Below are 27,820 nucleotides of genomic sequence, written 5' to 3'. Positions count from 1 at the left end.
GGAGCTGACGTAACGCCGCGCCCAAAACAACAATCCGGTTCGAAGGTCCCAAATGCACGCCATCTTGCCTTTTCCGTAGCCTGATGCTGGATTTGGCCTTCTGGGATTGTCGAGGTTAATTTGTTGGACTTATCGCTACTGATAACTGCTCAAGACATTCGCACACACACACACATACACACATACACATACACACGCACAAAACATACACCACATATACAGATTCAGTGCTACACCGAACGAAAACTGTGTAGGTATATATGCTAAAGAGATAGATATATGTATATTCCCAACGGATTTTCTGTTTCGACTGTTGCACCACCGTTTTTCTCATCTCCACACACTGCCAAACTGTAATGCTCGCCGTTTCGCGCGCCCGCTCTACGACCATCTTTGACTATCCGCTGTCTGTTTAGCCCACTTCCATTCAACGGGGCCTCGCCATGTTCTCCTTGTCCAAGTGTTTGTGGTGCGGCGACCCCCTTCCGAAACTCCTCCTCTAACTAACCTCGGCCGTGCGGCGCAGGAAGTAGGCCGCCGACGACGGCAGCACGCCGCCACCGACGAGCTGCTCCGACACTGGTCCGACACGCTCCTCCGACAGCGGACCCGCGTCGGCACCATCCTCGCCGCCGCCCAGTATCTCCCGGTCGAGATGTTCCGCCTCGAGCGCGACCGGATCGGCGTCGCTGGTCAGCTGGCGCGTCAGCTCGTCGTTGTCCAGCTCGGGCCGGTAGACGGGCGAGAACTGGCGGTCCTGCCGCTCGCCCGAAATTTCGCGCGTCACAAAGTCGGGCCGCAGGATCGGCGACAGCGGCACGCTGTACTTGTCGTTCTTGCTCTCGATCTTGAGCTCGTGCGCGGCCGCGTCCGGCAGGCTGACCGGCAGCACGTACTTGATGTTGAAGTCGATCTTGGTGATCGGTGCGGGCGTGGTCGTTGTTGTCGTGGTGGTGCTAGTGCTGCTGCTGGCGGCTGTCGCCGTGCTAGCGGCCGTGTCGCTCTGCGCCCGCTGGGTGGAGGATTTCGAGCTGACCGTGCGCGGCAGCGGTACGACCGGTATGTCCTTGGACTTGCGGTACGAGGGCGCCGCCTGGGCCGGCTCCGGCCCGTTCAGGTTCGGGCGGAGCGACAGCGACGAGACGTACTTGCGATTGTTCGTGTAGTGCCGGGTGGCCTTGGTCGTCGTCTGGACCGGTGGGTCGGTCTGGTACGAAGGTTCGGTCGCCCGCTCGCCGTCCGCCTCGGCCGAGCTGTCCCTGCTGTACGCAAAGTCGGACGGGACGCGCACCGCCGGCCCGTCCGGGCGCTTGGTGTACTTTTTCTTGCTCTCCCGGCTCGGCAGCACCAGCGACGACTGGACGCGGTCGGGTACCGTCGGCAGGTCCGGCACGTCGTCCACTGTCGTCGTTAGCAGCTCCGGCGCGGCCGTCGTGGTGGTCGGGGTGGAGGTGGAGGTGGTGGTTGTATCGGGCGTCATCGTCGTTGTCGTTGTTGTCGTCGTCGTCGTCGTCGTCTTGAGCGTGGTCGTTTCGCTCGACGGCTCCTGGAACGAGAACTCGGCCGGCAGCGTGTACTTGTGCACGATCTCGCGCTGCGTCGAGGACGACACGACCGGCGTGGTTCGCGCGGTGCTGCTGCTGCGCAGCGTCGTATCGTCCGCCTCGACCGCCACGCGCGTCGTTTGCTCCTCCTCCTCCTCCTCCTCCACCGCACCGTAGTAGTTGGTCGTGTGTGGTGGGGCGCTGTCGCCGTCCGTCCCGTCGCTAAAGTCCACCGGCCGCAAGCTAGTTACCTGTTCGACCGCCGGCTGCTGCTGCTGCTGCTGCTGCTGCGTCACGGCGGAGGGTTCGTCGTCTTGGTCGAGCGGCCGATCGGCACTGAAGTCTGCGCTCGCAATGCGCTCGATCTCCGGGTACGGTGCGACGGTTTGGCTTTCCTCGCCGGCGGCCTGCGGCAGCTCGGTCGTCGGGAAGCCGGCCCCCTTCTCGGGGTCAAACAGCCCCTCGAGCGGTATGGTGGACGTTTCCACCGTGAACACACTGTTCGAGGACAGCACCATCGGCCGGCCGCGCCCATCCTCCGACTCGTCCTCCTCGACGCGCTCGGTCACCGGTGCCGCGGCACCCGCGGCGCCACCGAGCGTCGTCGTCGTGTAGCTGCTGCTGGTGCTACCGTGCCCGCCGGCCGTGCGGTTCGCCCGGTTCGGCTCGACCAGCCGGATGATGATCTTCCGGTTGATCTCGCCCAGCTTCTGCATCACCGGCAGCTCGTCCGGGTTGCTCGCGTTCTTCGTGTAGATCTCGACCACGCGGTGTATCTTGACCAGCTTGTCCGTGCGGTTCGCCGCCGGCAGCTCGATCTCCTGCTCCTCCGTCCGGTAGATCTCGGTCGAGGACGGCACCGACTCGTTCTCCTTGTCGATCGAGAACACGTGGTAGAGCGTGGTCGGCTTCACCGTGGTCGTCGACGTGCGACCACGGTCCTGCAATACATTGACATCATCAATATCGATATTATCATTAATCGTGTAGATCGTGTCGGCCGTATTCAGTGTCGTGTAGTGCGTCTCGTCGGACGCGGTGTAGTATTCGGTGGTGGTTCTGAATGTGTTGGGCGTTGTATCCTCGTACGAGGTAGTGTTTTCAGCCTCATTGTTGTTGTTGTTGTTGTTGTTGGTGGTGGTCTTGGTGATGGTGGTTGTTGTGGTGGTGGTGGTGATGGAGTTGGTGGTGATAGTGTCGGTAGCGGTTGGCGTCGTCGTGGGTGCGAGCGCATCCGACTCGGTCGCCGACGACTGCTTCGTATCGTCCGTGGCGTACTCGACCGTCGCCGGCAGCGTCGTTTCGCCGTTCGCGTCCGGCGTCGTCCGGGCAGCGCCCTCTGCCGGCTCCCTGGTGGTTAGCAGCAGCACGCCCGGCAGCGTCACGTTGCGACCGCCCGCCACTGGCGCGGTAAAGTTGCGCCGCCCACCGGTCGGCTTGCGGGGCTGGTAGCGGCGCGTTGCGAACCCACTGCCCTGCTCCCCGGTCAGCTCGTTCAGCGTCGGGGCGGCCCGCTCGTCCTCCGCGTTCAGCCGGCTGCCCAGGGCGGCCGTCGTCGAGCGGAGACGGCCGAACGTGGGCCGCGTGCGCGTCGTCGGCGTGAAGCGTGCGCGGGGCGTCGTGACGCTACCCGCCAGCGGTCCCGCCCCATCACCGCTCACCAACCCGGTACCGTTCTGGGCGGTCGGTTTGTAGCCGCCCACGTTGCCGAAGGGGCGGCGCGTGCGTGTGGTAAAGCTGCGCTGCGTGGTGGACGACCCGGCCGGCCCTTCGTTGCCGCTCGCCGTGGCCGGCTGGTTGTTCTTGAAGATGAACCGATTGCTGCCGGAACCGGGCTGCGGACGGGTAGGCGTTACACCTCCGACACGCCCGCCCGGTCGCCGCACCCCACCGAACGTCGGCTCGGGACGGGGCCGCTCCGTTTCCACCTCGCCCGGCAGCAGCAGGCTGTTGCTGGCGTCACTGCCGAGCTGCCCGAACAGTCGCTTGCCCTGCCGCTGGATCTCGTTGTCGCCCTCGTTCTCTTCCCCGCTGTACCGCTGCTCCTCCGACGAGCTGAACCGGTCGGCGAGCGTCGTTCGGTCCGTGGCGTCGCCACCGTACGCCGTCGGCGGCGCTGCGGTCGTGCTGGTCGTGGTCGTGGTGGTAGTGCGCACGAACAGGTTCGGCCGCTTGGGCAGCAGCACCGAGGTGCGGTTGATCGACTTCTGCTCAACCGGCTTCGCCGCGACCGTCGCCTTATCGAACGAGTTTTCGAACGCTTGCGGCCGCGCCGGCCGGTTCAGCGAGTACGCCGGTCTGCGCCTCGTGGGACGTGCGGCCGGCGGGGCCGTATCGTCCCCGGCCCCACTCTCCCCGCTCGACCGCTCCGTGGTAGACGACGCCCTGCCGCCCAGAGGCAGCGGTTTGCGCTTGCGCGACGGCACAAACGGCGACGGCCCTGCGGGTGGAGCGGGACTTTCGCCATCGGCGCTACTGGCCGACGCGGGCTCCTCCGTCGTGGTCGACAGGCGGCCACTGCGGGCGAGCGAGAACGAGGGTCGGTTGCGCCGGGTCGGCACAAACTTCTTGATCGGCTCGGTCGGTTCCGGCGCCTCGGTCGTGACAAACTTACCGGTAAACTTGCGGCGCGTCGCGCCAAAACCGCGCGTCGAGGCACGGGCCGGGATCGATTCCGACTCGATCTGCTGGCTGTCGTTGGGGCGCGGCGGCTCGGCCTTCGCCTGTCCGCCCGCGACGAGATTCGAGCTCGGGTTTGGCTCGGTCGCGGACGCGGTCAGCGTGGAGAGCGTCTCCGTAGCGCTGTCCTCTTCCTCGTCCGCCTGCTCGCCGGTGCGCAGGTTCGGCAGGCTGAGCAGGTTGTCGCTGTTCAGCAGGTCGTACCCGCCCGGTGCAATCTCGTTCGACGTGTCCGTAATGACGGTGGTAAAGTCCGAGTTGGCCACATTGCTGTCCGGGAAGGTGGGCTCCGCCGTGAACGACTCCGTCGTGCTGGTCGGTGTGGTGGAGGCCGGCTTCAGCAGCCGATTGCCTGGCAGGCGCTGCCGGCGCTGCTCCGTGTTGAAGGAGGCGCGCGATCTCGGCAAGGGAGACCTGTCTTCCACCGCTGTGGAGGCGGCTGCCGGGGTCGTCGTTGAAGGCGTCGCAGTGGTCGTACGGCGTCGGTTCGCCCGCTGCCGCTTGGTGGTGGAAATGCCGGTCGCTCGCTCGGTCACATCGTTGCCGAGCGGTTCCTCCGTCGGTGCGAGTCGGGCCGCGAGCGAACCCTCCTGCGTCGGTCTGCGTGGGGCGAATGGTCGGCGCGAAGGGGCCCGTGTGGTCGCGTCCGTGCTGTCGGGCGCTTGGGCGCTCGTGTCGGCCGCCGTCGTGCGTAGTCGTGCCGGTCTGGTTGGGCGCGTGCGGCCCGGTATGAACGTTTTGTTCGTGTTGACCTCGGACACGACCACGTTGAGCGTCGTGTCGACGGCTTCGGTCGTGCTGGGCGGGCTGTACCGCACAGAGGCGAGCTTGCGCGGTTGCGGTGTGGTCGTGTCGACCTCGGCCGCGTTCACATTGTACAGGGTGGTGATTTCGTTCAGCAGTCGGCTGTCGGTGGCGTCCTCCGCCTGGCTCGGCAGCTCGGTCGACATGTCGTTGAGGCTTTCCGCCAGCAGGCTGTTCACCGTGCTGTCCACGCTTTCCGACCGCCCGAACGGCCGCCCGCGGAAGGTGGAGCGGGCCGGGGCCGGTGCCACCGTGCTGAAACTGTCCTGCACGGTGGTGAACGCTTGGGCGGCCGTAGTGCCCCCCGTGGTGAGCTCGTTGCGGCTGCTAAACCCGTACCGCAGGGCCGTGCCGAGCGTGAGCAGTATGCGCTCCTGTGTCATCAACGGATCGTCCGCGATGCGCGTGTAGGAGCGGATCTCCGGCGTCACCGGTTCCGTCTCGATGCGCGGCTCCTCGGTGGAGGTGGTGGGGCTCGGGCCCGGGCTTTCGCTCGAGCGGCGCCCACTGTACAGGCTGAAATTGACGCGCCGCAGCGAGCCCCGCTCGGTGACGGTCGTGAGCGGCTCGAGCGTGGTCGTGCGACCGAGCGCGAACCGATTGGCGGCCAGCTGCTCGCTGGCGGCTGTTGGTCTCGTGCGGCGGCGGCTTACAGTTTGCGTGGTGGTGGTGGTGATGTCGGTGGTGCTACTGCTGCTGCCTGCAAACGGTACCGGCGGCCTACTGGGCTCGTCGTACGACAGGGGCGTCGAGCGAGCGGCCGGCGCCGGTTCGGGCGCGGTCCGGAACCGCACCCGGCCACGGTTGCCGCGTGCGGCCGGTGCCCTCGCTGCCGGCTGCTCACCCGCCGGACCCTCCTGTGGCGGCTGCTGTTCGGCACTGTCGGCACTGCCGACCCGGCGCTGCCGGCTCGCTGAAAGATCAAATCTCTGGGCATTGGAAAAACTCACCTTGACCGTGCGCAGTGTCGTCGGGTCGGGGACGGCGGCCGCGGCAGTGGTGGTCGCCGCGTCGGGCACGCGCGTCGGCCGCGTGCGACGGGCGCCCGCCACGAACGGACGGGGCGCTGCCCGTACGGGTGCAGCGCCACCGACTCGCCGGCTAGGGTTAGTGACAGGTTCTAGTGGGGTGTCGGTAGTGGCAGTGGTGGTGGTAGTCGCTGGCTTCCTAGTTCTTGTGAATTTGAAAACGGAGTTAGAGGTAGCATCGTTAGTGGGGGAACTAGTAGCCACCGTGGTCGACGGTACGGACGGCGTCGTCGTCGTCGCCGTCGTCGCCGTCGCCCGGCTGCTGCTGCTGCTGGCGGTAGTGGTGACGCTGGGTGCCGCCGTCTCGTCGTCCTCGGGCCCCTCGTACGGGGGGCCGAACCGCCTGTCGGGATTAGCAAACGTGTCACTACCACCCACCAAACCAGCGTCCAGTACACTACTACCCGTAACGCTTTCACCGGTGTTAGGCACGGCGGTGGTTACCTCGAGCGTCGTGTCGGCCGGCCAGCCCGACGCGCTACTACCGTCGATACTACTGCCAGTGTCGTCCGCCCGGTGCAGCGTCGGCCCGATCGGCACGGTGGTGTCGGTCACCTCCGCGTCCGACGCCCGATCGCTGTCCAAACCGGCGGTGGTCGGTTTCGGGCCCGCGCTAGTGCTACTATCGCTATCGTTACTACTATTGCTACTACTACTACTAGGGTTGCCGCTGCGATCGTCGTCGTCGACGTCGTCGTCGTCGCCATCGTCGCTAATCGTGTTGCCGCTGACCCGCTCAACGCTACTGTACTGTCGTGTGCTGTAAGGTATCAAGTTTGGTTCGGAGGATTGTGGTGATGGTTCGAGCGTGGTGGTGGTGGTGGAAGCTGTAGTGTATATGGTTTGGAAGTCTGTAGATGGTACCAATAGAGAAGAATCTGTGCCTACATCATCGCGTTCGGTCTCCTGCAGTCGGCTGCTGGTGTACGGTACGCTGGTCGTCCGTCTGCGATCGATCGTGTTGTAGCTGCAGCACCGTGTGGCAATGGGGGGGAGTGAGAGAGTAGCAGAACGGTAAAGGATGATAGAGTGAGATGACGGAAACGAAATGGGAAGCGACCTATCGTATAGCGTCGACCGCAAGGGAGACAATGCACTCGAACGTTCATTTTGTTCGCGTTTGTATCGTTGGGCAAGAAACCCGTCGGCAGATTCGCACCGATTAGAAGCTTATTGGGTTTCTCAAGCGAATGTTTTGATACCTTGAAATACATTTCAACAATGATAACTCGCGTGATCTGTCATTGGTAGTTGGAGCCTGCATTGAACAAACAATTGACAGAGTTGAATTGGGATTTGATGGATCAGAAAAGAAACGATTTGTAAATTTGACAGATTTTCTGCCGAGAGATAAAAAGGAACTTGAACCGTCGCATTATTTAAATTGCTGTCTATAATTTTGATTCTGGCTGCAGTTTTTACCACTAAGGATTGATTTATGGCAACCATTTTAAAAAGAGAATGAAACTTTCAGCCATCAGCTAGCTGAGAGTAACGCCAAAGTGATCCTCAACAACTATATCTGCGAAGCGATGCGCCCCGCGAACTCGAAAGTTTGGAGACTCCTGCCTTAGAGGCACAAGCCACTACACGGTCAAAAATTGGTGCATCAAAAGCAAAACTTGGTGACTTAGAGGTCAAGTTGTTTAGAAGTTGAACTTCCAAAAACTTTTTGGAATACTTTAACCGACGGTTTGATATTGCGTGATCCTTCTACAGTGAGTCACTGAGTCGTGGGCAAAATACGTCATACAGATCCGGATGAAGTGGCTCTCCCAGCTCTCTTGACGTACTTGACGCTCATCAAAATTGCATAGATACAGACCGGCGATTAAGGTGTTATAGATGTGCCGAATTGGTTCCTGTGTACATTTACTCTATCCACTGTCAAGTACGCAGCAGCAAGAATAAAAAAATTTGGCAAAGCGGTTCATCGACTCGAACGACTCGAGCACGATACCAAAAATGCTTCCGTTCGATTCGAGATCGTCCAACAGGGTTCGAGTGTCGTTCGACGTACACGATAGGTCTGTAGGTGTGTGTGTAAGAAAGAGAGAGACAGTATGCTGCAACCTACCGATTAGGAGACGAACGCTCCGGCTCACTTTCTGTCGGCTGGGACGCTTCGGTCGGTTTGCGGTACCAGTTACGATTCACTGTCTGCGGCTCCTCCTCCTCCTCCTCCTGCTCGTCCTCCGCTGGTTCCTCGCCGTCCACCTCCGGTTGCGGCTGCTCCGCGACCGTCGTCGGTCGCTGCCGCCTAATGCTGACGTACTTCGGCACGGCCGTCGGCCGGCCGGTCGTAAACGTGGACGGTTGGTTTTCCTCCTCGTCAATGTCCTCGTCGTCGTCGTACCGGTCCTCGATCGAGGCGGCCTTCGTCGGGCGGGCGCGCTGCAGCGTCACGTACTTGGGCTTCTCCCGGAACACGCCCTCGAACTCGGGCAGCTGGTCCAGGCCCTCGTTCTGCGGTCCCACGCGACTGTTCGTGTACGAGTTGCGCACCACCGACGAGTACTTGTTCTCCGGCAGCGAGCCGGTCCGGTCCTGCTGCTGCGTGAACGTGATGGCCGGTCGGAACTTCTGGCCGACGTTGCCGGTGCGGCTCAGCACCCGCTCGTACAGCGACTTGCTGATGGTTGGCGCGGTCGTCGACACTGGGTCGGCCTCCGCATCCTTCAGCAGAATCGAACCGTCCTCCTGGGCCTGCAGCTGCTTCTCCAGCTCCTCGATGCCGCCCACTTTCTTGATCAGCGCGATCAGCTCCTTGATCACCTTCGGGTCCTCTTCCGGCTGCGTCTCGGTGTTGTCCTCGTCCGAGTAGTCGGCCTCGACCGTCGGTTCCGTCGTGGTGGTGGTCGTCGTGGTCGTGAAGATGCCCCGGTTGAAGAAGTTGTTCCGGTTGGTGGCGACCGTAATGCGTGGCCGGGCCGTCGTTGACGTCGTCGGCGCTGCTGCCGTGGTCGTCGTCGAGGTGGTCGTGCTGGTCGTCGAGGAGGTGGTCGAGGGCGCCGTCTTGGAGCAGATCACGTTGCGGGCGTAGTCGCACGAGTCGGCCAGCTTGTTGAACACCAGCCCGGACGGGCAGGTGAACTGATGCGCTACCAGGCCGAGGCTCGGGCTGTCCAGACACCAGAAGTACTTTTTGCAATCGCGCGGATGCGGGAAGAAACCTTCGTCTTCGCATTTAAAGTCTGCAGTGATTTTGAGCCACCCGATGGGGAGGGAAGAGACGAGTTAGAGAGCGACATTCGCAAGATGCTGACCGGGACAGTGCCGGTCGTCACTTACCTGCTCCCGGATCGGGTGTGGTCGGTGGCTGCGGTGTCGTAGTTCTTCCGCCAATGTACAGCGAGTCCTCCGTCGTGGTCGTGGTGGTGGTGCTGGTCGTGGTGACGCGCACCGGCCGTGCCACCTTGCGTCCCTGGGACGTTTTGAACGATGCCTTAATTTCGTTGTTGTTGTCGGTGTTGACACGGTTGCGCGTGGCCGAACCAGGCCGGCTGCGCGAACGGCTCGGCTTGCGCGGTCTGCCCGATGAAGCAACGTCGTTTATGCCCACTCTGGAAGCGAAAGAAAGAGATCCAAAGGTTTCAATTTAGTGCCACGCTTCCCCAGTCGGATAGAGCGGTCTTCAAAACCGGAGACTCACTCTGTGCTGGCCAGCAGTGCCTCCTTGGCTGCTTCGATGATCGGGTACGGTTTGCCGTGACAGGTGCCCCGGAAGTCGTCGTTATCGATCGACCAGAACATGATGCCGCCGAGCCCGTTCTCCGCGACGTACTTGGCCTTGCGCCGTGCGATCGCCTCGTCGTCGTAGCCGACCCACTGGTTGCCCTTGTACGCGTACGGGCCCATCGCTTTCGGGTTGGGCTGCACCACCGTCCAGTCGTTGCTGTCCTTCAGGCTGGAGCAGATCTCGTAGTACGCCAGGTAGCCCTTTTCGCGTGTCGCATCGCCCTGCTCACCGGGGCCGTCGGCCGGCGCACCGATGTCGGTCGCGTCCGGGTTGTACAGTGTGTAGGACCGACCGTACGTCGGTATGCCCAGCACCAGCTTGTCCCGGTCGGCACCCGCCTTCAGGTAGAACTTTACGCTGTAGTCCTGCAAAATTTGAAGATGAAAGAGGGTGTGAATTGATCCACTACACGGTCAGGCGACTCGGTCTACTTCCCCAGCAGGCTACTTACAATGTTGAGCTCAGAGTCGAAGTTGTACTCGGACGCTTCCTCGAGCGAGAACAGCGGCGAATGGTGATTGACCGCCGGCTCGTACGCGCTGTGGTAGTCGTAGGAGAGCAGATTGAACCAGTCCAGGTACTTGTTCAGCTTCGGCACATCGTAACCCTTCTCGACGTACTCGATACCGGCCGGCACTGCCATGGTTAGCAGCAGGCGCGGTCGTCCCGTTTTGGACGACTCGCGCTCAAACTCCTCTCGCAGCTCCTGCACCAGCTGGGCGTAGTTTTCCCGGTCCTTCGGCTTCGAGCCATCGCGGAACGCCGGATACTCCCAGTCGAGATCGAGCCCGTCGAAATGGTTCTGGCGCAGGAATTTGATCGTGTTCTTGACGAACTGGTTGCGCCGCTCGGCGTCCGCCACCAGCGGCGAGAAGCGGGACGAGCCCTCATTCCACCCGCCAATTGCTAGCAGCGTTTTCAGATTCTTGTTGTACGTCTTCAGGCCGGTAAATTTAGCAAATCCACCTGGCATGTGACAAGCAGATGCATGTTAGTGGCGCGAAGTTCGAAGCTCTGCACCTAACCGCAGCACTTACCTTGCTCGATATCCTGATACTTGTCGTACGGTTTGAGCGTGTTCTCTTTCGTAAACCCGCCGAACGAGTAGATCAGATGGGTGCAGAGGTAGGGGTTGATGTTCTGTGGCGTAAACTTGGCCGTGCCCGGTCGGTAGACGGACCAGTTTGTGTAGTAGCACACGACGCGCTGGTTGTTGTCGGCGGCGGCTGATTCATTGCCGCTCCATAAGGCTAGAATCGCTATTGCTAAGAATAGCTCCGCTCCTTTGTGAAGCTGCGAAGAAGGGGAAACATGATATGATATTGTTAGAGAAGCGTTGGCAGAACAAAAGGGCTTGATTTTTTTTTTTTGCTTCGAATGAGGAATGAGCTAAGAGATTGACGCGGTCGGGCTCGCAGTTAATGGCACGTGATCAACATAAAAATGGGCGCACGTCAGATGGTCTTTTTTGTATCGTGTCAAGCGAAGAATAATGTTTCCTGAGATAAAGCGAGCGAGATATCGTGTCATGCTTAATGTATCAAACCTCTTCTACACGTCTACGCAGCCACCTATACGATCTGATAAGGTTTGGAAATTTAAATATCTTCTATCATGTAGGAGCTCCCATCGTCATAGGTTAGGCCTAGCGACAGCCTGAATGCTTTCAAACATTTAGATTTTAAAAACCCCCTTCAAGACCATAACCTATAAATAATATCTACAGTTGCGTTCTTGAGCATGGACTCTGGTTGAGCATGGGAGCAGTGGAGGTTGGTGAAGATCCTGAGGTTCGAATGTGTTACTCAAGGGGAAATCGTGAAGTAGAATAATGCCAAGATCTCCCACATCGTCTCCAAAACAGTGCTGCTGTTCTTTTCAGTCACAAACTTGTGGCATCTTCTTGTTGCGTTTTGCGCAACAATCGTGGTCGGGCATGTACTGGGCTTGGCGATCAATGCCTAATTGGCTCACCTATAGAAGGGTAGTTGTATGGGAGTTTTTGGCCAGATTTGAGGCAACGACAGATGTGGATGTATACAAGAATAGGTATTTTTTAATGTCTTTGCATATAAATAGCAGGAAGATTGAATGCTTTCTATTCTAACATGTATGTTCTTGTCAAATTCACGAAATAAGCTGAAGAAAAACTAATAATTGGCATACACTGTTTGAATACTGCAAAGTCTTCATGTGCTGCATTCTTCGAGATCCCGTAGGTCGCATTTAGAGGCCAGCTCATAGTTTGGAGCTCGCTGTTTTGAACAAATTGATAATTGTCACCTTCCTTTGGACGTTAGCACAGACTTAGCACCTGTATATCATGATTTATGTTGGGCAGGAATGAGTATCCCCGGATAAAAGAGGGAATGTTCCTCATACGCACTATTCAACGAAATACAAATTCCAAATAAGTTACAAATTAGCGACTTGAAGGTAGATATACCGAACGCTGTTGTTGCGCTAATCTAGTGACGATTGGTTAGCAAATGGAATATTACATATCTCATCAAAGCAACATCAACCAAAGTGTCTTGAAGTCTATTTTTTAAAAAAGAAAATCTATTATTCTTCTCTCCGATTCTTAGCTTTTTATGACATCTCTGCCAATACATTACATCAAGCTCTATGAATATGCAATGGCGTTGCCTAAGACCTTTTCAATAAAATTACATGAGCTTAATTGATTATTGATCAACAAATAATCAAAGTAATTTACTGCATCTGAAGTCCACTTGTACAATGTTGTGAAGTCTTCATTTCCGTCTAAAAAGAAACCGCAAGCGTCATGGTTTTCAAATTGCGTTGGAGGTCCACACAGCACAAGCCCGCGGGCCACTTTTGCCCTGAGACATGAGATCATCTCGTCGCCTACTAATTTCTTCTCGTTAGTTGTGAGCGTTCAGCGGAGCCCTAATGCGCATTGCGATGAAGAACGTGGCCAAATGCGTGAAAATCATTGAAAATCCAAGGACACGATTGTCCTAGTGGATAAATAATGGTTCCCAATGTATTGGATACTACTATAAAGATATTCGGATATCCTGTATCACATATCTCCAGAGGACATTTCTGTTACCATGCGGAAGTCTAGACTAGAATCTGAGGTAGGCTAGATTCGCAAAACCGGAAGATATTGCGCCCTAGGCAAACAAACTGAAAGAGCAGCACACGGACAACGGCAACGACAGCAAAAAATCGGCCTTTTATAGGTGATGTAAAAAAACCCCGTAAAGGAAACAGAAAGAAATCAAGTCTCAACACAGCCTAGTCGTAAAATCTCCCCCTCATTGCACACGCAATAATTAAAAGCTCATGTGATGTGTTGCCGGTAGCGTTTTTTTGTTGTTGTTGTTGTTTTGAACCACACTCCTCACTTCTGGCACGTTCTCAAGCTTTCGGCTAGAAGCAAAGGCATTTCTTACAAACCCGGCGCGCAACAGGTTATATTACGAAACGCGCGAGAAGAAAGAAAGGTGAGCCCATCGACCAAAAAAAAAAAAGCAGCAGCACCCAAGAAGAAAGAAAAATCGCTGCCCTTCTCCAATATCCTTTCCCGGATCCAAATTGCTGCAAGCGACCTCTCCCTCGTATGTGGGAAACTAAACGGCTTATGCCATTGTGCGGCGGTGGTGGCGGCGGCGGCAGTGGCCGGGTGTGCTGTGGTAGTGTGTTGTTTTGATTGCCATTACGAAAGCAACAACAAACCGTTGCAGCGCGCAAGGGAGGCAAACCCCGCTAAGTGAAAGTTGTAGTCGAATCTTCGTAACGGCGCGCACACACCAAGCCCGTCCCAATCCCCCCCTAAGTGTGGTTGATATGGTGATGGGGTTGGTGAGCGTGTGTGTGTGCGGAGGGGCAAGGCTGAGCAGAGGCCCCCAAATCCCGAAAGCCACCGTGTAGCGGGATCTGATGGGGGGATGGAGAGCCAGAAGAGAAAGATCATGGTGGACAAAAATCGATTCACACACACACACACACACACACACACACACACACACACACACACAATTTCGTGCTGGCCAACTGGTGAAACTGATTGGTTTCCGAGAGTGGACGACGACCCATCTTGCCCGGTGGGTCGGTGCTAAGGTGTGTCATCCGGAAATTCCATTTCGGGGAAGAGGTGGAGGAGGGCAACCGGGGGACAAGGGAGGGGGGGGGGGGAGATGCCACGGAGGTTAAATTTATCACCGCCGCCTAGCCCACCGTTTGCTGGAGCCGGTTTGGGGCTGGGTGGTGCTTTTTACTTTCTTGACGATGATGATGATGATGATGATGCTGTTGTAAACTTTCCTTTTCCTTTCGTGTGCACGATCAGGTTGCGTTTTTTTTTTTTTTGTTGGTCAGTTGGGAATTCTTTACGGTAACGTTTCGATATTCGGGCGGGCATTAACACGCCACCCGGCGCGTTTTAGTACAGCGGTAGTGCGACAAACGCGACATTCCACCGCCATCTTTGTTCCCGGCAAATGGCATCAGTACCGGCTCCACGTTTGCTCCATCTTGAAGCGATTTTGGGGGCGATGATACAAAATTTAAAAAAAAACCCCATCGATAATCGAATGGAGAGCACCACATTCCCGAAAAGATTGTGTAAAGTAAAAGTGCACCACGCTTACGCCTGCAGAAAAGCACCAGAGCAGTGAGCGACGCGCGCTCCCAAGCTCCAAAATGGCCTTCCCAAAATGGCAACCTGTTCTGCTCGGTTTTCGCAAATCGCCGCCACCGGGAAGGGGGGACAGGGAGTTATCAGTTTTTATGTGTCTGTGTGTGTGTGTGTGTGTGTGTGTGTGTGTGTGTGTGTGTGTGTGTGTGGTGTGTGTGTGTGTGTGTGTGTGTGTCTCGGTATCAGGTTAATCATCGCCCGGTCTTGCAATCAGGTTGCTTAATGTTGGTGAGCCCTCCATATCGCCTCTAGAAGCCGAACGAAACCGGTACCCCGCGCTAAAGGTGATATTGCTCAAACTGCGTTGCGTAATGAGGCTCCCCAAACCCCTCCTCCCTACCTCCACCCATTTGTTTTTGAGTGCCACTGCGCACAACAGGTAGGAAGAGGAACGAAAAGAAAGAAGCACAACGCACCGCATCGACCGAAAACGAAAGAAAAAACCTGTTCCATCCAAACTACTAGCAGGATGTTTCTGGTGTGTCTGCGTGTTTGTGCGCGCGTGCGTTTGCGTGTTGGCTAATAGCGTAATGTTTTTTCCAAAAAAATGCGGACACCAAACATAATGTCCATCATCACCCCCGCTCCGATCCCTGCCGGACCCCATCCATAACAAGAAATCGATCGAAGTCGGTGTGATGGTTGGTGGTGATTTTCCTTTCAACCGAAAACAAAAAAAGCACACAACGATGCGCCATAATCCCTCGCTCCCCCTGGTGGTCATTTGTTTTTTTTTTTATCGGTGGCACTATTGGGGACACTCACTTTGTTGGGGATTCCACGCCCATAATGGGGGACCAGGGACCCGCTAGCTGTTACGTAAGCTACGGCAGGGCAGCAACAAAACCCGTCAGAACCAGCCCCAAAATCCGATAAGAATGTCACATATTGCCCCGAACAGTGTCTGTGTCTTCGCATGGCCAGCGCTGGCGATAATCGAAACCGAAACCGGATGTGGTATCCGGCCCCCTTGTCTTGAAAAAAGACCTTGCGCGACCGTTTGCCACTCCAGGTCAGGTTAGATGACATCACACCGCTTGTCACCCAAATTTCACAAGATTGCTCCCTAACGCGTGGACACAGTACACACAGCTTCAGTCGAACATCTCTCACGTTTTTTGTTGTTGTTGGAATACCTCGCCGTACTTTCCACTACGATTATAATGCTATTAAATCATCGTCCGTTTCGACCCCTCCGTGTTGGCTTTACCAATTAGCAGCATTCGGTGAGTTCTGCTGTTTGCAACCTCACGCTCCTGGGAGGGGTGTTATCCGACGAACCTGGCGAAAGTGACACTTCTTACCGCATTGCCATCCTATGCAAATGGAATGTGTGCATAGAAAAGTGAAATTGTTTGATACCCGTACTCGTGCCAGGCAGCGTGTTGCCACTGTACACGGTAGCACGGCCGGGTGTGATTTTGTTTGTCCAAAGCCAGCTCGCTAATTTGTGCCTGCGAGTAGAAACCTTGGGCGACCGACGAACGCTTTTTTTTTTAATTGAAAGCAAGCATTTAGTGTGGAGCGGCCTCCTCGTCTCATGTGGGCAGGGGGAGGACCTGGTTGACGAGTGCGCAGTGAAGCGTATCGGCCGCCGAGGCACCCGATACCTGTCACCTGCGTGATGCTGGCACCAAAATGGCACAGCAAAACAAGCACAAGAAGGCGGCGTTGGAACGTCGAGGTCAACTCGCTGTCGGGTGAATTCTTGTTGCGGACCACTGGGCGACGGAGTGCTGCCGATACGTGCAAAGTGACCGCCGTTCATGGCAGGGTCTGCTTAGCAGCAGGACGGATAAGGCGACGAAATTCCGTCCATGGCGAGAGCTTGATTTCACACTTTTTTTTGTTTCACTCCAGTTTTAAGTTGTTCTTCCAGGTTTTTGGGAAGAAAACTTTGGAGCATTCGTGTGGCAGATTTGTAGTGAATTAGTGTTTGTTTGAATGTTGCTTCTTGTTGGATCTCGTTTTGAGTCATGTATTGGCATATTTTTGATGACATTCTTGTTTTGTCGAATATGTTCTTGGAATTCCGAATGCCGAAATCCTAGTACCGGATTGAATATCTTGCCAGACGACTTCGTGATCTCAAGACACGATCAATCCATCATTTGAGACATCTTCCTATTTCTGGACGATGACAAAAGCGGCAAGACCTGAATCCTGGTCACTCAATCATGCTGTGTGATCTTCAGATCTTGATGTCGCAACTGACGCAAGCAGTAACTCAGCAGCAACTAAGAGAAAGGTTGTCCAAGAATCCTGAATATCTTACAGCAATGTCTGAATGAAGCATATTTGAATATATTCATGATAGTCATATGACTTGGTTAGAGCACCGACATGAGCTTAGCAGTCAAAACTACTGTTTTCAGGATGCATTGGAAACTAAGACAAACCTACTGCCCTGTATTTCGGAATGGCGTTTCGCCGAGCGTCCGTCATGCTGCGTTGGCTTGAACCAGTGAAGTCTTCACCGATCACTCGCCGCTAATGACACCTGTTACAGCGGATTGATACATAATCGTGACACGGTTCACTTTCACACACCCCACCGATGACTAATAAAAATAAACAAACCCGCTCTTTTGTAACCGCCTAACCAATTCCGCTTGCAAATGGAATGCCAGACCCAAGACACACACACACACACGGGCGCGATTAACATATCACCGCAGTGTTAACCATAATCGATCAACCTCACCCCGCAACCGTCGCGGTGGGCTGCTGTATGCACAGTCATGCAATTGTAATAATACGTAATACGTTTCGGGTAGGAAGAGGAAACGTATCTTCGCGTACACACGTGAGCGGCAGTAACGAGAAAAGCTCAACAAGACATGGGCCAAACAACAGCAGCGGCAAGCAACAACAACCACAACAACAAAAATGGCAATCTATATGAGAAACTCTTGACTTGAATGACTGGGTTACGAGGCCACCCGAGCCTTTAAAGAGGCTTCATTATCTGCAGCAGAGCTGTAACACGCATGGCTGATCCGAAGACAACACACAGATCGGCTTGTGCGCGCGCGGCGCTAGCTTCACACGTCACACAGCACCGCCGCGATTCGATTGTAGTCTAATTACTGCGTTGTGAGAAACTGCGTTGTTTTTTTTGTTTCACTTCTACCGCCAAGGCGCGATGAAATCAGTCTGTAATAGGGGACGGATAACATTTGTCCAATGTTGCTGCTTTTAATTACATTATTATTATCGTTATTAAGCGCGCGGGCCAGAGGCTTTTTATGAGATGCTGCGAGTGCGCCGCGCGTACCATCGATGAAGATGATGCTGTACAGCAAGCAGCACAGGGAAGCACGGGGCGACTGTGGGCATGCTTGGCATCGTAATTTAAAATCTTTGAATACAAAGTGTGTGTGTGTGTGTGTGGCTTTACTGTAGCATTGAATAAACACACAACAAACATTAAAACATTGTAATGCGCACAGTACTGGCGGAATGTTAGTTCTTCAATCATGATTTCACCATGTCTAAGCACCAACTAAAAATCAATTTAATTTTGGTTGTGAAAATACTACACGTACATCAAGGAGCATCACGTCAATCAACATGATTGAAAGCAAATTGATGAAAACATGCTCGCAAAATTCTAAACACATTTAAAGATGCTGCAAAACATAATTTGCACAACATTTCAATAATACTAGGTTGCAACAGAATCTTAAATCTCATCTTTTAATCTTTTAATTATATGAAATTTCGGACTCCAAAAAAGGTTGCTCCTGAAAAAAGATGATCCCCTAGGCTGAACAAGTTTTCAGTATAGTGTTTGTGTTTGATTTATTCTTGTAGTACCTATCCAGGGGCTGTATCTGTTTCCACCTTGCCCCACGATCCCATAAATTTGCTAAGCTTCTCGATTTGTTTTTGCTGCTCGCGGGGTGAATAAATATTTAACCGATCCGCGCGCGAGCGCACGCTTGCGCTCTGTTGGCCGAAGAAATCCATGGCGGGAGGAATAACCAAAGACAAACACTATGCATCATTTGCCGAATAAATATTTTTCGACATGAACAATCATCCAAGGGTAAGCTGCAAAAGGTTAAAGCACACTCACACACACACATACGGAGGAGGAAACACGGCTGTGACGAAATTTGGTGCACAGAGGGGGACAAGCTGCGTTGGTTGGGCTGCGAAAGGCCATTGCTTGGGCCGTGTGTGGTCACAGCATGGAATCTAAATGGTGCCCGGTCTGGCCTGTGCTTTGCCCGACTCCGCACAGCAAGCGAGCTCCGGCGCAACCGATCGGCATGATGATCACGCACAGAAACGTGACTTCACCGCGTGGTAGGAGGTTCTAGCGGAGTGGCGGGTTGCCCTATTGCAACAGCGGGCGTTCTACAGGGGGCTTCGGTGACTTTTACACCTTCCAAGAGCCCCCCGGGCCCGGTTCCCGGATTAATGAGTCACGGGCAGCCAGAACGGTGGCCCACCGACAACAATGTCCAAAAATAAACGCTACGAAACGCTACACTACGTCCTGCGGAAAGCAACAACCCATTTAGGATGTGCCTGGCGCGCATGCACAAGCAGCGCATTACCAATAATGGGAGTCGCACACACCTCTACCACTGCCTAACGGGACCGGCAGAAGCAGGAGCTGCAGTGCACCCGAACCAGTGCCAACAAAACAATGCATAATAAGGAAAGCGGTAGATGTAGATGGTAAATGACAACAAGGCGGTGGGTGATGTTTGCTGGTGGAGGTTTGGGTTTGACGACTTACCGGAAACATTGTGGCGTGGCTCGTTCACCCTCCGATTTTTTCTGCCACTGCTTGCCTCGTACACTAGCGGCACAGCACGGCCGTAAAAAAAAGAAACACACCACACCTTCCCCCGGGGTGTGGGCCGTCCTTTCGGGGTTCGGTGCGCGGACTCCTCCTACCGCTCTCTGCTGACTCGGCGTGGCGACGTGTATGACCCTCGACCAACTCCCGATCTCCCGGCAGTTGCTGTTACGGTGAACTCCCCGAAAAGGCTGCTCGATCGATTTGGAAGAAAGAAGAATACAAAAGGTGAGTTAGCGGTTGGATTGCAGGCAGTGTTGGTAGGCATTCGGCATCACTGGTGGAAGTGGGTCTGAAGTGCACAATTTGTCCGTACCGTGTACTGGTCGCCTTCGGGTATGCCTTCAAGGCACGGGGGTAGCGTTTCGGTCAACTATTTCCTGTCCCTATGCGGGTTGGTGCATCACCTTCATCCTTTGTGGGTGGTTAGCAATCTGTGCGGAAGGTTGGAAGGGCGAACAAGACGTGCGGGTCAGAGATGTAAGTTCAAGGTATGGTTAAAGAGATGTAAGATGATCCCAAAAATCAATGCTAATTGATACTGAATATTGCTGAAGAAGTGAACAAAGAACTTGGGGCTTTTGGAACGAATGTGATTTACAAGCTGTGTGTGAATTTGGGGCAGCACGAAGAAGATGCGAATCAGATATTCCGGAGAAAGGAAGTTTAAGTTGGTCCCAACAATCATTGCTAAGTGTATCGAAATTAGACGAAGATCTGGGATATCTTGGAGCTAAATTGATTTACTTTCTTTGCGGGAATTGGACCTGCCGAGAAGAGATCAAAGATGATCCCAAAAGCATTGCAAAGATTATTTAAAATTGGAAAGATGTCCACGGGGTTTTTAGAGCAAAAGTGTGGAATTAATAACCTGTTTGGGAATTGAAAAAGGTCTTTGGAGTAACAGATTCAAAGAATACATGAGTCAGTGATGTAAGGTTAAAGCAAGGTAGAAGGGGGTTAAGGTTGGTCCTATAAATCAATGCAAAGATCAATAAAATTGGGTGGCGATCTGATGTTTTTTTGGAGCAAAAGGCTCAACTCCAAAGTCCAATGAAGGCAAGTGGCAGGTGCATGACAGTGCCTTGACCACTGGCTGACCTCCCCCCCGGCAGGTAACTTTCCACGACAAGCGTATTGCAGAGTTTCGCATCGCGCCGAACGCTACCTGCATTAAGATACTGTCTTCGACCGATTGTAATATAAAGCATTGGCTAAAGAGGGATAACATAAATAAGCAAAGCAGTTGTGAAAGTAACAGCGAGCTAGCAGCCAGTACACAGGGGTGCACAGATCTCAGATCCGTTCACCAGCAGCTACAGAGCCGCGGAGATATTTGCAAATCCGTTTGGAGATTTCTAGAGATATCGGCTGTGTTGGCGTAGTACATCAACCGGCCAGCTTCCCCAGGCTTTACACAGCTACTAGACTGACCTAGTCCGAAAGGACTGGTATGAGGAACAAGGGTTCCTCCACCTCCCCGCATTGCTGCTCCACTTGTGCCGCAGTAGCGCAGTGGTAGGCCCCCGCGTGCTCTACTTATTACGCTCCATAGAACACACCGTAGGGACATGTACGTGCGGTTTGGACAGCCGTTTTTAGCCCTTACCGTCCTCATTAGATGGCATGCAGCCAACTCGTTTCCCCGACAAGAAGATACGGCTTCGTGCGGAGGTGCAGAGCAGCGCTGCACATCCATCAAATCGAATCGCCTGTGTTTGCTGAACATATGCGGGCTATCGGGAAAACGCACCTGCACCGGGCTCAGGTCCGGGCTCGCAAAACTAGCTAAATACCGGTCTGCCCGTCCCTTTCTCACTGCTGCTAAAAAAAGGAAAACGTGGCACCAAACCACGAGACGGTGGAAGAAAGCGCGAAATGATGCAATTAACATAGACGTTTCAAAATGCACCAGGGCACACGCGATCGTGCACGGCGTTTTACCAGCGAGACCGGCGGATTGCACACCGGAGAAAAGGTATCGATAATTCAGCGAAAAGAGAAAAAAAAACTCACTCGAAACACAAGGGAAGGCATTAACCGCCGGAAGCGAAAACGGTCGGCGGTTTGTGCCGCGGCAACTGATATTGTGCGTGCGCACGTACGGTAGCGCATGCAGTTTACACGCAGGCGCAAAACTACCGATTTGCCGATTCTACCCTACGGCCAGGCGCGTCTCGGAAAGGCAAATCCGCGGCTGGACGCCAAAGAGAAAAGCTGATCGCGCGGGTGTGCACAAATCCGCGATTGTTTGACGGCAGTGCTCACTTTGTAATGCGTTTTTTTTTTTTGAGTTTGCGTTGCGTCCCCCCCATACTACTGCGCCGACAGCTCGCGGAGTCGTCGTTTCCTGTTCGCAAATTCAATGAAAGTAGCTGCAAGAAAACGTGGGGAAAATAAAACGCTCGTGTGTGTGTGTGTGTGTTTTTTTTTTTTTTGCCTACTCTTCTGTTTGAAATCACCCGGAACCACTAGGTTACAAGCATGGTTAGCGGCATGTTCGATTTACGGCAGGCGAGCGCACTACGCGGTAATGTGGATTAAGAAAGCCGCCTAGCTGAAAAGGGCTCGTTTGGCTTAGCTAACTATAACGATAGATCGCACACACGCACACACATACAGCATACCGGAACCGGTTGTGAAAACAATAACCCACGAACAAACGAACACGCGCGTTCACTCTCGGGAATGTGCATTACATACAAAACCGACACATTGTGATGGCCCGGAGAGCTCCACTTATGCCACGCTGGCTAAGAGCTGCAGTTTGGTTGTGTTTTTTTTCTGTTACAAGAACCTTTTGCCCTATTGCACAGTTAGTGGAGCCTGTGAACTTCCATGGCGGTGGCGATGTAATGGCAAGACGCAACCCACCACACCACATCGCCCATTGTCTGGCCCCGAATGGGATGAAACTGAAAACCGAAACCATTCCGGGGGCACGATTCTCGCGGCGGCACAGCACCGGCCACGATTTATGTGTTGCTCCGGTCGGAAGATCACGCCACGAACGCGGCACTCGCGTTGGTTTAGAATCAGCCAACACTCAAGCTGCATGAAATATGTCGTCCATTTCCATTTCCTTTCAACGAGTTGGAATTGTCATTTCCTTGAGCGTCCAAGAGAGTGGTTGTTCCTGTCGGTGCTGAAGGTCTAGCATTGAATCACTATTCTCGATTCACTACCGGTTTGTACATAAAGCTGCTAGTATCTAGGAAACTGTTTTCTTCTAACAAATCTTCATACAATGCCTTGCAAGCTTCCAGGGTTGCTGGCGTTTTTGAATTCCAAACAACGCGCTGATCGGGAAGGAATAATTTGCTGAAAAGCCTGAACTAGTTCCTACGAGCTGCTGTGTTGCTGCCTGTGTAGAGGTCTTAGAATAGCTTCGGCACCCAAGGTACGGCCTGGGTCGTCCAATTCCCATTCCATTACAACCCACTTCGAACGCCATTGTTAGTGTCGGGTCGACTAATTCATTGGCTTGGTAGCTGGTGAGTGGTTCCGGAGCACGGAGGACAGGTTTTGAATCGCAATTCACTACCGGTGTATATGAAGTGTCAGGATGTAGAGATCGAGACGTATTCTAGCAATTACCATACAATGTCTGCAAACTCGCATGGTTACGGATGTTGAGGAATTCCGGACTTATAGGTCTGGAAGTCATTAGATTGTTCAAGATCCTGCTCTAGTTGCTAGATCTGCGACCAGGGAGTTTGTTACAGAGATACTAAAAGTAGGAAATGATTCGTCCATTCCCTTCCATCAATTAGTAGCGCTATTGTTACACTATTCTCAGGAAATGTAAGCAAACATTCATGCTACAACCGTACACTTCAACAGTCACTGGCGTGGTTGAATTCCTGAGACCAAAGCCTCAAAGGTCTCGGGAGTTGCTAAATATCCCGACGCAGTGCTTAGGACCAAGAATGCCTATTAGGCCGTTATTGATACATGCAGTGAGGCCTAATTTCCCAACCTTTACCAGGTCGGGCACTGACGTTTCGTCTGGAATGCTTACCCCCGTGTGTAGTGTGCCAGCTGCCAGCTACGCCTACAACTGCGTGCTGCAAAAATTGATCGTTCCGATCCGTCCGATCGCTTTCACACACACACACATTCTTTCGTCTCAACCCTCTCCTAACCTCAGACGTCTCAGTTCCGAACATAATGGACAATGCATGTGTCGTCATTTTGATGGTTTTGTTTCACCCAGTTGAAGGGTAGTTGCGGACCATTGTGACCTGATGGCGCCTGCGCTACCAAATATACACACACACACACACATAGCCAGGCTACAAAATACCGCCCAGCAGCACACGAGACAATAGGAACTTGCCACCCAGTATCTTGGGGGGCGAGTGCTCGGTTGGTTTCTTTCCCAGGAGATGGAGAAATGCGCAAGAGTGTGCAATCGCCGCGCGGGTTTTGCTGGAAATTTGATGGAAAGAAGACTCACACACACACACAGACATACACGGGCGCCAAACTGCTAGAAACAAACGGCCAAATGCATTCGCATTACGGTGGATTGCTTCATCGCGAAGCTGGCAGCGTGCGCTGTGGTCTATTGGTCGGAGGTGTTAGCTGATGACCGCTTGGACGGCTGCGGCTGCCGTACGGTGTTACTACAAGCGCGCCGCATTCCAAAGCACGCGCTACCTCCTGGGAGACCAGTTGACTACTTAGTCAACGCAGCCAAAGTTGACTCATGTTGACACATACACGAAAACACGCGCACGCTTGGTATCAGAGACAGAGCGAGAGAGAGAGGGTCAGTGAGTGTCCCTTCCCCGCAAGCACAACCATCTTCGGTCAGTATGATAATTACATAATAAATTACTTATATAACCCGACCATACCACATGACAGATGAGATAATTGAGGAGACGACGCTCGCCGATCCATCGGCCAGGAATGCCAGGGAGGCTGTGCATGCCACAAACACTCTCCCTTTTGTCCCTTTCCCTTTCTCCCTTGGTTATGGGGCGACTTGCTGGGTGACATCTCGAAGAGGATGAGTGCGCGCGCGCGCCCTTAACGCTTCTTCCGCATGAAAGACGACCCATTTCGTCGCCACTGCCAGTGGATCCAGTGTGATCCGGCGTGATCTTATTACACATTACGTGTGTCAGCATACAGCAACTGGCCACACACGCACACGCTTTCCTTTTTCACAGCCCTTCTCTGACCGAGCACAAATACCAAAATTTGGTAGGCTTAATTCCGGCTCAACACACACACACACACCTGGGGAGCGAAATCGAACTCCGGTTGCTCGCACGAGATGGTGCAACAATTGCAAAAGGGAAGCAGCAGCCTGCTGGTAGTAGGCTCGAACGCGGATGGGTACGGCTTCCTCTCGCGGACAGCTCTCGCGCAACGCACTCGTTGAACGGATACCGGAGTTTCCTTTCTCTCTTTCTAGACTAGTTTTTGTGTGGTTGTTGAGCTGCTGCTGCTGCGTAGAGTGGCGTAGAGTTGCAGCAGAGGTTGCCACCTCGATTACCGGTTACCTATAAACCCCCCTACGCAGCGACCGGCACTGCTAGAGTGCAGTTCAGCCTCAAAAGAAAGGGAAAACTGCCGCTTTATATACAATCTGGTGCTGCTGCTGCTGCAACTATGCCTAGGCATAGCGACAAAATGTGAAGGACACCGATTTATATAGATCTATGTACAAGACACCGGATCGGATCGATGATCACGATCGACAGCGGGCGGCGGTAACGGCGGCAGCGGTGTACAGTAGGCCAGGCAAAGTGAAGGTTACACCACAACTGGCCCGTGCTATCACACTAGCCAACCTGCTAGTGGTGCGTGTTTTCGCTTCACCTGTGTGCTGCGAACGCACCACCAGGAAGCTTCGCAGCGGTAGCGGGCGTCACACGCTCGTTGCAAACCGACGAACTAGAACCGCACACTCAGGAATTTAGACTGCCTCCCCCCGCCGCCCCGGGGTGAGAGCGCATTTTTTTGATCTGTCGCTTCCTTGTCGCCACATCGGCAGCCCAGCGGTTTGGTTGATTGAAGAGAGATTGGTCGCGGACGGGGTGAAACGGCCTGCGCAACCGGCCGAAGAGGAGGAGCGCCTTCCCGTCTTTTTGGGGGTTTCGGCGTTTTGTCTTTGAGGCGAGGCGCAAGATTCCGGGCCGCGCAACCCCCAACTAGGCTTACCTTGTGGCTTCGCGATAGACAGCATACAGTAACACAAACACATGCACACACACACACACACACTAGCGTTAACAGCAACACACCACGGACTGGAGACGCTGATCGCGCTTCGCTAGTTTAGAAGGCGAACGAATTTCGAAAAGAAAACGGTCCCGAGCCATTCACTTATCCTTGCGACGGGCACACGAGGCGGGTGACGGGGCGCGCGAGATACGGTACCCGATAATAACTGGTGCTGCAGGTATAGCGTATGGTGAAGTGTAAAAAAAAAACTACTGTGCTGAGGAACAAGTCAGGGATAAGGTTCCCGACACTCTCTCCCGTTGAAGTCTCTCGGGTGACTTGACGTCGAACTTAGGAAACGAACCTGTGGAAGCCTTCCGCTTTTGGCAATTCTTGCGCAATGATTTTTTTCGACTTAGTGGTAAAGAAAGGTTTGCTATTGGAAAAATCTACCCCTCCGCAATCCCATCCCCCATGCTCCTTTCCCCTAAAGATACCAAATTGGGGACAGTGACCCACGCAAAAGGGCAATTTGAGGGTGGACCAAAAACACACAAAAAAAAAAAAACTAAATGCGTCGGCGCCCGCGGGGAGGTGACTGTTTTGTTTTTCTTAAAAGATTGCGCGTGGAAACCGCCCCACCCCCCACCGCTGGTCAGTATTATCTAGGCCACCAAGTCCAAGACAATTACGCGAACAGACCAAAACACTCTCTCACCCTCTCACGCCATCACTGCCATGCCAGTCTGTGAATGCCTTAAGGGACCCCCCCCCCGTCCCCCTGTGCTCCCTATGACAGGGGCAAAGTTAGCCCCTTGTCAAACCTCCCTCCCTCCCATTCACGCATTCGCGATCTGTGTCTTACGCAGCATTCCAATTCCATTTGCGCTTTTCGCGGGTAGTTTGTCTGTTTTCTTCTTCTTGTTGATTGTGATGCTGTGTTGCCGTGCACGGAGGAGGACGGGGAAGGCGGGGCGCTCTCTAATAGCGCCAACTTCGTTCGGGTTCAAATTTAGTATACGAACAAACACACACCACACACACACACACACACAAACACAAATACTAACGAGCACAAATACACAGACGCGTGCACATGCAGTTCGGTTTGGCGGAGGCTGAGGAGGGGACGGGAGGGTGGACGGGGGAGAGGAGATCACACTTGAACGGCGACGACGGTGCTAGACACTAATAGGCGACCTGGAGACTAGAGATCTCGTTTCTGAAACACCAAACATGGCACGGGAGGTTTTGTAACCGCGTTGAAAGGGTGAGGGGAGGAGGGCGAGATGGAGATGGAAGGCTGGTGAAAAGGGAACTTTGTTTCTAGACTCTGACTTTTGCTCAATACGCTGGAACCCCGTAGCTAACTCGGCACCGATGGCATTTTTTTTTCAACCCGCTGGCTCCCCCACTGTGTACGATCCTTCCCCGGTGGATCGTCCGTGTCGTATGCTTACCGTATGTGCGGGCGACTTAAACGGGCAGGCAAGCGAGGAAACTGTGCAGCAAACAAACGAACAAATCAAACAAACCAACCCGCTGCAGAGAATGTCGCAAAACTGTTTCTTCACGTGGGGGGGTGCGGGGGGAGCTCGAACGTGTACGGACGGCACCCGTTCGAGACACTTCGAGGAGGCTGCTTCGATAGAGAGGAGACGGCAACTACTCTTGTGCGCAGTCGGCGGCTTACTGAACGTTGCGCGTCCACCGGTATGGTATGGTAGCGCGCGCGGCCAGAGCCAAACGTCGATCGGCACAAACGGCAAAGAAGGAAAGGAGAGAGAAAAAACGCACACACACACACACGGGCGGGCTGGCAGTGCCTGCCATCAGCACCTGCCACCGCTGCCACCACCGCCGCCGCCGCCAGATCTTGGGCGCGCGCGCGCTCTAGGCCCTACTGGTGCCCGGGCTGTTTGGTGGAGGTGGTGAATGCATTCCGAAAAACCGGTACCGCCAGCGAAAACCCACCGTGCGGAGAGGGTGGTGGGGGCGTGGGGGAATGGGGATGGAGAGGGTTGATTGGAGCTTGCAGACGCGGGAGACGACGTTGAGCTCCCGAAGCTCGTGGAGCCGTGCGGAGACAACGATCTCATTCGTCGTCCCCTCTCTCTTTCTCTCTCTCTCCACGCCGAAGATGTTGTTGCTGGTGAGTAGGTACCATTAGCGTTTCACTTTCAATATACGCGCGCCGGAGCGTCGTCCGCGGGGAGTCTTGGGTCTCCCGCACCCTCTCCCCCCCCCCTTCCGCCTTACCATTTTGATCGGGCTGATCGGTCGCATCTTGGAGGCGCGCGCACACTCACGGTGGTGTCTCTGTGTGTCGTCCGCTTCCTCCTATCCCTCCCTCCACCCCCT

The 27,820-nt window shown here is 54.4% G+C and overlaps 1 protein-coding gene across 1 annotated transcript in view; it reads right to left on the bottom strand.

The window, feature by feature from the left end:
• Window positions 1-27,181, bottom strand: part of LOC121589232 (mucin-5AC-like) — a 39,516-nt gene extending 12,335 nt beyond the window's left edge. Inside the window, exons 1-9 of the mRNA XM_041907986.1 lie at window positions 26,920-27,181; window positions 19,596-19,713; window positions 19,217-19,470; window positions 10,832-11,087; window positions 10,246-10,760; window positions 9,708-10,159; window positions 9,347-9,618; window positions 8,133-9,249; window positions 502-7,022 (exon numbers count right to left, since the gene is read on the bottom strand). Coding sequence (XP_041763920.1) covers window positions 502-7,022; window positions 8,133-9,249; window positions 9,347-9,618; window positions 9,708-10,159; window positions 10,246-10,760; window positions 10,832-11,087; window positions 19,217-19,225 — 9,142 coding nt within the window. The 5' untranslated portion in view covers window positions 19,226-19,470; window positions 19,596-19,713; window positions 26,920-27,181. The remainder of the gene's footprint in view (window positions 1-501; window positions 7,023-8,132; window positions 9,250-9,346; window positions 9,619-9,707; window positions 10,160-10,245; window positions 10,761-10,831; window positions 11,088-19,216; window positions 19,471-19,595; window positions 19,714-26,919) is intronic.
• Window positions 27,182-27,820: the final 639 nt, after the last annotated feature.

The sequence above is a fragment of the Anopheles merus genome, chromosome X, assembly GCF_017562075.2.
Source record: "Anopheles merus strain MAF chromosome X, AmerM5.1, whole genome shotgun sequence".
In the NCBI taxonomy this organism is placed as follows: Eukaryota; Metazoa; Arthropoda; class Insecta; order Diptera; family Culicidae; genus Anopheles; species Anopheles merus.
Note: the sequence above shows the minus strand (reverse complement) of the source record. Positions and strands in the feature narration are given on the sequence as shown.